The sequence below is a fragment of the Phascolarctos cinereus genome, unplaced genomic scaffold (genome assembly GCF_003287225.1).
Source record: "Phascolarctos cinereus isolate Bilbo 61053 unplaced genomic scaffold, phaCin_HiC Scaffold_3;HRSCAF=262, whole genome shotgun sequence".
NCBI lineage: Eukaryota > Metazoa > Chordata > Mammalia > Diprotodontia > Phascolarctidae > Phascolarctos > Phascolarctos cinereus.
The window spans coordinates 161,945,627-161,957,621 of record NW_027555736.1 but is presented as its reverse complement, the minus strand read 5'-3'; the positions used below and the strand labels follow the sequence as shown (position 1 = coordinate 161,957,621).

Here is an 11,995-nt window from a genome sequence, read left to right as displayed (position 1 = left end):
GGGCAAGGACTGCATCTTTTTGTATCCCCAGTGCTTAGCACAGTTCCTGGTATACAATAGGGGCTTAATGTTTATTGATTGATTCCTTCCTGCTGTATTACTCTCTCTAAATTACAAGTCATAACATTTTCCAATTAAATTCAACAAAATAAGTATGATATGCAAGGCACTAGGGACACAGGTGAAAAACACCATGAACTCATTGGAAGCAGGAACTATTCAATAACGGAATACATACACAACTATGGTAAAAAGCAAAATGTGATAAGAGCCAGGACAGAGTCAGAAAAAGTACTAAAAACATTTGAAGAGGAAAAAGTCATTTTCAGGTAAGGCATCCTAAGAAAAGTGGTAGCTGATGTCAGAGCCTTAAATGAAAATGTTTTTGATAGATAAGCAGAAATATAGTGGGAAATTTTTGTATATGGAGCCCTAGCAGTAGGATGGAATGAGGGAATAGAGTGGTACTACTAGCTGGTTTCTTAAGTCATAGAACTTACTTTTACAAATTTTATTTACACTAAAATGACACAAAAAAGCATATCAATTCATTTTAATCAAAATAATTTCATCATGTTACATCTGTTATAAAATAACTGTACAATCCATAGAAAACACACTTCCATTTTATGAAATTCAGTCATCATCTTCCTCTTCTTCATCACTAATCACATACTTCTTGTGTTTTTTATTAGCTTTGTCATCATCCTCTGCTTTCCTTTTTCCAGAAGTTTCACCTTCCTAAAGGGACACAAATAAAATTAAAGTTCAATTATGAACTGAGTTATTTCTGGTGAATTCCCCTTTGTTGTTTTGGCCCAGACCCTGTGTGAATCCACCCTCTACCAATGCAAATTGGCAGCTCATCCATGGATTATAACATAGCTGCCTGGCACACTCAGAGATTAAGTGACTTGCTGGTCTTCTGGGAGCAAGGGTGTGGAACTATGCAGATTTTACACCTTTTTTTTAATTCTGTGGAACGACGTTTTTTCCCCAAAATCTTTGTTATAAAGGATGGCCAATTCTGGAAATGTAGGTAATATGAAACTATATAAATCAATTAAAATTATTTTTTAAAGGGCATACTGGTCCCCTGATCACCAAAAAAATGAAAAAAGTGCCAATTTGGAAAACCTTCACTCGCAGAAGAAGCAAAGGTACTTTTGAGAGTTAATAATGAATTTTAAAGATCCCAAAGATAGAACTGCCAGATTAAAATCTGTTGTCTATACTTCCTTAACATATTTTAGAATGTAAAAAAAAAGATTTCAAAGCCTCTCTAGTATTCAGTTTTCAGACTAAATGATTTCTGAACACATGATAAATAGTTTCATTGCATAGGTCTGTACAGTTACAAACGATGCAGTATGATTGGGGAAATGCAATGTGCTATCCTATTAATTGCTACAGATATGTAAAAACAGAAGTTTGAGTAGACACCCATTACTTTAATAATTTAGAAGAAACTTGGAGAGTTTCCATTGAGTAATGAATATTTTCCAACCATAGGTGGAAACTTCTACTGTAAGGCAGGAACAGAAAAGAACAGCTATGGAAGGGACAAGTCCATGTCTGGTAATGTTTAAATCGGACACAAACCTAAAACAGGCATGTGCAGTCCTGGGTATAAGTTGGTGCCTTTTAGTTTCTGCCCCAGTTCTAAACTCAAATTTTTAATTTAACAAACTTTCTATCACCTATGCATAAGGCATTGTGCTAGGCCCTGGAATGACCAAGATGAAATAATCCATTCACTCAAATAATGTGAAATGCCTTAAATACAGGTTGCCCTTGTGTCCACCCCTAGAAGAGGGAGAACATGCTCAATTACATGACAGCAGCAGGCGAGGCCTTCCCTCTGAACACGCTCAGAATCAATGTTTCTACTTTATCATGTGTAGTTTAGTCTAAATCGTAATTTTGAATCCTTCATGTCCAGAACTGTGTCCTCAGTAAGTAAATGTCACCTATTTCTCATATTTCCAACAGAAATCTTAAGGCATGTCCCTTTACAAGCTCTACAAATAAGCCAGGCTTAATTAGTTGTAGAGCAAGAAAAGGAGGCAGGCCAGGTGTAGGGTCGAGACAGAGCTCCTGGAAACAATTGAGCAGAGTCAAGTCAAATGGGACCTTTGTTCAACTCTAACCCTGAATGTGTGTGACCAGGGATTAATCAAGTCAATTAAACTCTCTGAGCTTCCTCTCTAAAATGAGAATAACACCTGCAGTTCTAGTCTCCAGAGACTGGCCCAAGGATCAAATGAGTATTGATGGTGTCTGTAAGTTCCGAAGTGCTCAACCTTGTATTTGTGCTTCTTATTAGATAGTGCAGTCAGATGCCTAGGCCAGAGGCAGGAAGAGTATGGTACCACAGAAAGCCCTGGAACTGGAGTCATTCTCTACCTGGCTGAGCAGAGCCAGGCACTTAACTAATCTGGCCTTCAGTTTCTTCACTTATGGAATGAAGGGGATGACCTCTTCTTTCTAATGTACCTTCCAACTCAAAATCCTTATGTACTCACCATATGCAAGATGATTCTAAGAGGTAATCACAGCCCTAGTCCAATTTACAAACTAAAATGTTATAAGGAAAAAATGTCTTTTGTCACCTATTTATTCTGAGAAGAAAAATTACATACAGGCATTATCCCCCCCCTCCAATCTAATATCCTTAAGTATACCCTTAAATAAATTTAAGGGAAACAACTTTACAAGGGGAAGTTAAAATCATATTAGTAGTGTAAATAAAAAGGAGACCTACTTTTCTGGTTGATCAAAATTCCAACAAATAAATGCTTAATAGGTACAGTAGATGACACTCCTCCTTTCAGCTCCCTGTCCCCACTCCAAAGACAAGATTTTTCACCACGAAAATGAATGGGGAAAGGAAACAACTCCCTTACATCTCTTTTTGTGAAGAGGAAAGAGGTAAGTAATATTTTTGTTATGCAATGGTTTCATCACACCTTCCCGAACCTTCCCATTTTCCCCACACTCATCCCCACCTCCCAGCCTCTTCCCTCTTTGGTTTTTCCATTCACATATATTTCCAAAGCCCTGCCACCACTCTAGCCAAGTAAGAGATGGCCCAAGATATGTCCAACAACTATTTTATGATTAGACTCCCTGCTTTCTACCAGTAAGAGTACTTGCCACCATCTTGAATTACTAAACAGCAGGGATTCAAGTGACTCAAGGCAGGGTTTTGCTATTAAAGTCATGAAAAATGACTAACATAGTAATACGTTTTGCATGACTGAACACATTTAACCTATATCAAACTGCTTACTGTCTCAGTGAGGGAGAGAGAAAATTTGGAACTCAAAATTTTTTAGAAAGAATATTAGAAATTATCTTTACATGTAACTGGGGGAAAATAAAGTATGTTGAAAAAAAATTTTTAAAAAGAAATTGTACAATAGTACATATTCAGATAAAGGCCTAAGCTCCAAAGCGCAGGGGAAGGGGAAGGGTGGTCATGAAAAAGCCCCAGCCTTCTATTCCTGTCTTATAATCATACAAGAAATGAGCAGCCTTGGTACTACCATGAATACCTGTCCTTTAGGGTTTTGTTGAGTGTTCTGGGATATTGGGTGGGTCTGGTTTTACTGACAAGTGTGAGGCAAGTGGTGCCAAACACAGGGATTAGGACTCTGTGAACCCTGGCCGAGAGAACAGGATGTCCCACCGGGGGTGGCGGGGGGACACCTTAGCACAATTATTATTTTAAAGGGGGAAATAATTTTTGATGTATAGATTTTAATCCTATGAAGAATGTGAATCTACATAAAGGATTCTATATTAGGGATTCTACCATGAGTCCTAATTCTGCTGTTTGCCTAACAGAAGCAGGGATTCCTCACAGATTTCCTGTAACAACAGTAGGAGACTGACTAGAGAAGAGATTGGGGGTTTTCTCACACTTGGTCCTCTGGGTCTCCAAGGGACACACTTAGGCTTCTGCCAGGAGAATGATGCAGCTGGGAGGCACAGTGGATACAGTGCTGGTTCTGGATTCAGGAAGACCTGAGTTTAAATCTCACCTCAGACACTTATTGATATTTATTAGCTGTGTGGCACTGGGCAAGTCACTTAACATCTGCCTGCGTAAGTTTCTTCCTTAGGATAGCTATGAAGATCAAATGAGCTATTTGTAAAGAGATTCGCAAACGCTCTCTCTCACTCTTGATCTGTGTGTGTGTATATACATGTATGTGCATATATACCAACATATGTATATATGCACATATGTGCACACACATACATATATACACGTATATTTATAGTTGTTAGAATTATTAACAATGTTTACTGCACAACTTGAAATGGGGCAATAGTATATCTTATCAATATCAATACTTGAAAGTTTTCCTAATTGGATCCTCTTCCTGTTATGAGCCTCTGATGATCAAAGTATGTAAAATGAAGTGGGGGCTGTTTATTAAATAAGCTGCTTATTCATATAGTCAATCAATTGTTCTGAATACCTACTGTGGAAAAGGTAAGATTCATCTGAGTCTCAGTGAGATCCTCTGAGTTTGTGTTAGGTTCTTTCCACTCTCCCCATCCACCAATACAAGTATGGCTTAGGGTAACTTTAGGCAAGAGGGAGGCAGGCTGAGTCTTGAGAATTGTGAAGCAATGGATGGATGGATCAGTATGGATCAACCTGAGACTTTCCCTTTCCCGAGCATCTCCAGGGGAGATCCCTTTTCACCTACTACCCTTGAGATACCACAACCTAAACTATTCTCTCAAAGCTGCAGGCTTGTTTACAATGTCCTCTACCATAATAACCATCTACCAACCACGAAAAAGATAACCAGGAAAAAAAAAGAGTAGAGAACTTCTGTGGACAGAGGCCACATTAACTCTGCTGAACTAGATTTCAGGTATTGCTGAAGAACAGTTTAAGTTTCAACCTGTGGGCAAGATGTAGGTCTATGGGACTGAAGGAAATGGCTCTGCCTCCTATCAGAGAGCAGAAAGTAAAGGCAAGATATCAGATAGACTGACACACCTATCAAGAGAGACCTATAACTTGGCTATTACACAGACAGCTTGTTCCCCTAGACTATCAATGTAATCAAGCACTTGCATTTGTATGTTTAACTATTTGTACAGCAGACACTGGGGCGGGGCGGGGGGAGATATCAGGGGAAGGTAAAAATGACAAGTCATGAATCTTGGGGTCCAATCACTAATAAAAGAAATCCTCCCTGACCTCCCATATGGTGGCAGTGGAAAGCTACCCAACAGAACCCTGCCAGGTGGCTGCCTGCTTGTGTACTGGCCTGGATGATGCAGTTAGGGGGGAAGGAGGGCACAGTTTGCTGGCACTGAGTGTACCTATGTGACTCATTACCCACCTGCCATTGTTTCTTCCTGAACTGGGACAAGAACCATCTCTAAACAGGTAAAATGGCATTTTAGTTTAATTTTGGATGAAGTTTAAATATTTTCCAAAACCTTATATTCTTTACATACTATAACTGAATTTAAAAAGCTTTTAAATGTTAAAATGTAAATGTCCCTTATAGCACTAAAATGCCCAAAAACCTTTAAATGGTTTCTGGCACATGCAACCTTAAATCAGACACTTGGCATGTTAATTCTGAAAGAATGCCAGTCCCTAGTCCAAGTACAACCTGTTCTGAAAACATCACGGGTGCAAGGGCAGGATCTAGGAGGCAGTCAGGTTTACATGGATGCTGTTTGTACAGAAGTTAACCCTGGAAAGCCCAGCAATAGACAATCCTGAAACTTTGTTCTGGGCAAGTTACTGGCTGGGCTCTGCTGGTTTACCCCTGTCAGGAATGATTCTCATAGCTCCTTAAACTTGACTGCAAGAAGAGCCATATGCCTGCAGAAGCTCAGCTGCCCAATGACAAACATTATCTTTTTTGGCTAAGGAATGGGGTTAAGTGACTTGCCCAGAGTCACACAGCTAGTAAGTGTCAAGTGTCTGAGGCCGGATTTGAACTCAGGTCCTCCTGACTTCAGGGCCAGTGCTCTATTCACTGCACCACCTAGCTGCCCCTTAGGTTGAACTCTTTCAAAAGACCCCTCCTACCTTATGGAGTTTGGGTTATTAAAGTTTGCTGGAAGGTATCTATTCTATATATTATTGGATGCTCACATGCTAATTAAATTCACAAAGTAGCACAACTACAGTTGCTGTAGCTAACTACAGAGCTTGTTAAAGAAAATATGGCTACAAAATATACATACCTACAGAATATAAGCACTTAAATATGAGTGGAAAAAGAGTGACAATGCTCAAGCTGTTTCCCTTAAATTCTTATTTTGTCTTATAAAAAACCACAGCAAAATGACCCATTGGTGATTTCGAATGCCCTAAAAATAAGGGGTTTGGCTAAAAACTACCTTTCAATTTTAATTCACAGTTTTTGCCTGCCATGAACCAAACTGCATCTGTCTAGATGATGAATGCCCTGTTTGCCAACTGCTCAGCATACTGTAAATATGCCATTAGGATATTTCCTCATCCTGATGAAAAACAAATCTGTTCCAAGCCAATCCATCAATATCTGCCAAGATGTCACTTCTGAGTTCTTTGGAAACATTAAATTCTATAATTCATATCCCAAAAATAGGCAGGCTGGCTGTGGAGACTCTACACCACAAAGGAAATCTCTCAAAGTACATTTAACTGAGGGCCAAGCTGTGCACAACATTTTATAATTGAAAATAAGAATGGAAAAGAAAGGAACATGAACCAGGTAAACTAACTAGGCACATTTTATATATGTGTATTAGAACAGCATCCAAATGTGTACTGTAGAAAAAAAAGATGCTTACACTTACATTGTGCCTTTATAGTTTTAAAAGCATTTTCACATTATCTCATTTGATTCTTATGATAATCTCCTGTGGTAGAAACAGCAGGTGCCATCATAGCGCCACTTTACAGATCAGTAAACAGTTCAGACTGATTAAGTGATTTGTGCCTTGAACCCAAGCCCTTGGACTCCTAGGCCAGTGCCCTTCCATCCTACCATACCACCTGCCTCTAGCTTGCCTCAGGTCAAATGAGATAAGATCGCTTAAAAGGCTCTTAGTACGGTGGCCTGGCACACAGTAGGTGCCATATAAAGGCTTATTCCCTTCCCTTCATGTCCTGCAGCAGCTGTTGACCCATGTGTATGAAAACATCGTTCAACCAGAATTGTAGTATTACGTGAGTATGGATAAAAAATGCTAATACTGACAGAGGAAACATGCCTGGAAATCATTTAAAATTTGTGAGAAAATAACCTCGAGACATTAGAAGTGCCCAAAATGCAGCAAAAAGAATAAAGGAAATAAAGGAATACCAAGGTTTGATATATTTCATTAACAGTCACATTATAACAACATTTTATGCTTTTTTTGTGATATGTGAGTGAGGGACGTTCTTTCTGCTGTGTATATTACATCGCATGGTAGTTATAGCCTATTAGTTTTAATTAAAAAAAAAGTTATCACATTTTGAAAGGGGTCTATGGGGGAAGAGGGAGAAGTGAATAAGCATTTATACAGCACCTACTATGGGCCAGGCACTGTGATAAACACTTAACAGATATTCTCATTTGATCCTTACAACAACACTGATGGGTCCTATTATTATCCCCATCTTACAGTTGAAGAAACTGAGGCAAGCAGAGGTTTAAGTGACTTGCCCAGGGTCACACAGCTACTAAAATGTCTGAGGCCAGGTCTGAACTATTGTCTTCCTGACTCCAGGCCCAATGCTCCAGCCATTCATTGTGCCACCTAGCTGCCTCTGTGAAGCAAATGTTTAAATTATCAGAAACTTGTGATAAATACAACCAATCAGCCCTGTTCACCAAAGGATTTATAATTTTTCACTGGAATAAATGAGCCTTTAAATCTTTGTGTCTGTTATGTTATAATCAGCTAACTGATCGGGTAATAAAAATTAAGAGTTAAAAACTACTTCCACAAATTTGTTTTGGTCTGAACTTGTGATTTCATCAGCATTAAGAACTCTTTGTATGGAAACATCCCGTGACTTGTGGTGGTACCTGAGGCAAAGAGAAGTTAAATGACTCAGCCCCAGAGTTTTTCTGATGACAAGGCCTCTATCCACTACACCGTGTGGTCTCTCATTTTTACTATTAACCCAGAATAAATCCTCAGCCACCACTACTTACACATGAACAAGGTGAACACACATCTTACCTCATCGCTGGTCAGTTTCTTTGCTTTGAGTAATCGTTGTGCTCTGTCATCATCGGACCCCTCATCACTATCAGAAGAATAGATCCTAGCTCGTTCCTCTGAAAACAAAAGTGAAGTCACTGAAAACGTCTAATTTATCTTGGAAGGGAAAGCTAGAAACAATTCATCCGAGTAAGATCTGGAGGTTGTAGGGGACATCAAGCCCGATGAGTCAACAGCGTGATATGGCATCCAAAAGAAGCTAGTGAAATCTTGGACAGCACCGAGAAGCACAGCTTCTAGGAAGAAGGAGGAATTAGCCACTCTCTACTCTGCCTTGGCCAGACCATATCTGTAATGTGGCATTCAGTTCTAAGCACACCATTTTAGGAAGGACAACAATAAAACTGGAGAGCATGCAGAGAAGGATGGTGACCACCATGGTGAAGGAGCTTCAGCTCATCACATAGAGTAACCAATGGAGAGTTTACCCTGGAGAAGAGAAGAATTAAGTAGGAGATGGTCGCTTTCCAATTGAAGAGATGTTGGAGGCCTGGGTGACTCGGAGGATGATGGGGCTGTAGACAAGGAAGTTTGGAACAAGGGAGGATTTGGGTGGGAAAATGAGTTCTGTTTTGTACATGTAAAGTTTAAGATGTCTATGGGACATCTGCTTCAAGATGTCCAACAGGCAGTTAAAAATACAAGACAGGAGGTCAGGAGAGACACTGGGGCAAACAGATCTGAGAATCATCCTCATAGACATAGCTGAATCCCCAGCTGGTGAATCTCTCCCATGCCTCACAAAATTACTTTGTATTTACTTATCAGTGGACTTGTCGTTTCCTCCAACAGAATGAAAAACATCAGGGCAAGGACTCTCATTTAGTATTTGTATTCCTGGCGCCCAATACAGTGCATGGCACTTGGCGGGCTTAAAGAATACTTAAAAATTTCAATCCATTTAATTTCATCTAAAAAATAAAAACTTACCTCTTATGCCACCTTTATATCTATTTTTAATAGCTGCCAAGCTAATTGACTCTTCCCCCTCATCCTCTTCATCATAGCGATCTGGTTCTAAATAGTTTGCACTAAGTCCTCGCTGATGTTGTTTCTCTCTCATTCTGCGCTGCTGAGACTCTCTGCGAATGGAAGCTCTTAACCGTTCCTCCTCTTTCTGTCAAGGAAATCGACCACAGTGAGCTGACTCAATACAGTACAAATAATTAGCTTCACTGATTTCTGAGCTCTTAAAAGGCCTTTTTTTCTTGAGATTACTAAGCCATTTTTCTGTTCATTAAGCCAAATACCAATGCTATTTTTCTTTAGTTATGGAAGTAAGGGAAATGTAAAGAGGTAAGATGAAACATATTCCTCATCTAGACTGGAAAGAACCTACAGAGCAATATTCTTTAGCAGATGCAGATTGCATTGGAGCTTCTAGTTATATCCCAAATTATGGCTACAAAGACGCTGTGAAGACGCCCATACACAAAAGATTCCTGAGGCTTGCTTGGTGGAGCAGAGAAGGTTATTTTTGGCCACCCTGGAGTACTGGATACAGATTTATCTATCTAGACACTATAAACTGATCACAAGTCTTAGGAGAGTTATGTCTGCTTCCTTCAAGTCACAGACCTTATCACAGCTAAAGTGCACTGGTCATGGGAAACATAGGTAGGTACTGAACTACAATATGGAGACTTAATTTCACTTCATTAGTAGTTGCAGTGGCTGAATTCCTGTGAACTAAGACATATCCAATGGTGTTGATTTCTCCATAGCATTTCTCTGCCCTTCTCACCTCAGTGTGAGCCATTTTATATAAGTACAAGTTCATAACATTAAAGTCCATGCATTTTTTTTAATTTAGCAAAATTTAGTCGTACTAAAAACTTTTTTTTAAAAATCACATCCCAGGGGCAGCTAGGTGGCACAGTGGATAGGGTACTGGCCCTGGAGTCAGGAGGACTTGAGTTCAAATGTGACCTCAGACACATAACACTTACTAGCTGTGTGACTGAGCAAGTCACTTAATCCCAACTGCCTCAAAAAAAAAAAAACCATGTCCCAACTGCAAGAGCTGGGGACAGACTAGCTAGAGGCCAGTTTAACTATAAAAATCTCCACTGAAGCTACTCTGAAAAATAAGTGAAAGAAACTCCCAAGCTAATAATACGCCATTCACTTTTAAGGAGATCCCTACTAGACTCTCCCACCACTCCTGCATGGTTTTTGTCCTCCTCTCAGGTGGTTACAAAGAACAACTCGGGATTTTATGGCTTTTTCCAGATAAGTAAATATCACAGATTCATGTGTTGATTTCACAGTGGCACTATGGCAATACCTAGCTTTGCTGAACCCACTTCTGAGGACAAGAAGGCAGGTTTCCAGAGGGTAAAATGACAGGGTTGGCAGAAAGAGATACAACCAGCAAACTAAGCTGACAATAAAACTGGAGGGCAGGGTGCCATAGAACCTGGCTGACTCCTACCCTCTTCTTCTTCCTGTAACCGTCTTTCCCAAAAAAGGGAAAGAAGCTATATAGGAAATATGGCTCAAAAATGAATGACAAGCACACTTGTCAGAGACAGGGGGTAAGAAAGAAGACTGAAAACACGAATGTCTATAACACTTATTTTGTTTATCAGGAAATATAAGTTATCAGCACAATACCACTCAACTGTCTCTCGGAGGCACCTTGCCAGACAATTCATGCCCTCATTTATGAATTCCACAAATTTCAAATTCTGAAAAGTATACCATCATAAATTAACCTAATACATTCCAACCACCAACTGGTAAGTCCTATTCTGATCTTGATCTACTTATCAGTCCACCTGTAGTTTCAATTCTGTCTCATCCTATACCTAATGAGACTCTCTACCATTTTTTAATTTATTAGTATCTTCTGATTTTATGTCACCATTTCCAAATACCTCTCTCACACACTACCCCCCCACAACCATACCTAGTCACAAAGAAACAAAAAAGATTTTTAAAAAGTAGTTCAGCAAAACCAATCAACAGCAACAATGTGAAAGTGTAAGCCATCCCACACCCCTAGTACCCCATCTCAAACAGAATCTGTAATATTTCACACCCTTCTACAAAGAAAAGAAGAGCATTTTCTCAATTCTTCTCCAGGAATACTTATCATTTCAATCCAACTTTAGAATAAAGTTCTAAACTGAATCTAAATGGTTATTGAAATGTCTTTTCAACCACAGCTTAAAACAAGCAACTGAAAAACTGCTGAAATACCTAGATGAAAACCTGAATCAAACTTTTAAAAAAAAAGTACCTTGAGTTCTACTTTGCTACTATCATCAATGTTGTCATTATGACCACCCTTTAGTCTCATCCTATGCTTAGGGATTTCTGATCATATGAGCAGGTAATAATTATAACATCAGCCAACTAAAGAGCAGGTAAACAAAAATGATACTCTTAACGGACAAAATCATAGGACAAACCTAAGCCAAAAATACCTTAATCATTTCTGTGCGCTGGCATTCTGGATCGCGACCAGCCATGGGTAAGATTCTAATTTTCTGTGTCTTTGAACATCTATCAGCAAGTGACAGGGTCATCTTCCTGTGTGTGGCACTGTCTGTAGAGTGAGGTCTGTCAAAAAATGAGCAAAAATCTATTACTGTTTAACAAATACCTTTGAAAGCTAATCATAATACGACATGAACATGTACATATTTATAAGAATTAACAAGCAACATATGCTACATCCTTTAAGTCTGAATAAAGGAGCTATTTCTAAGCCTTTTTTAATTGTCTAATATACTCATGA

At 39.2% G+C, this 11,995-nt stretch overlaps 1 protein-coding gene across 2 annotated transcripts in view; it reads right to left on the bottom strand.

The window, feature by feature from the left end:
* Positions 1-538: 538 nt before the first annotated feature.
* The window catches only part of LEO1 (LEO1 component of Paf1/RNA polymerase II complex), a 51,825-nt gene continuing 40,368 nt past the window's right edge, over positions 539-11,995 (bottom strand). The window contains exons 9-12 of one of the 2 annotated variants that reach the window (XM_020980928.2): positions 11,682-11,817; positions 9,181-9,367; positions 8,209-8,306; positions 539-741 (exon numbers count right to left, since the gene is read on the bottom strand). In XM_020980928.2, the coding sequence (XP_020836587.1) occupies positions 637-741; positions 8,209-8,306; positions 9,181-9,367; positions 11,682-11,817 (526 nt within the window). In that variant the 3' untranslated portion in view covers positions 539-636. The remainder of the gene's footprint in view (positions 742-8,208; positions 8,307-9,180; positions 9,368-11,681; positions 11,818-11,995) is intronic. The other variant, XM_078151255.1, reaches the window with a different exon arrangement.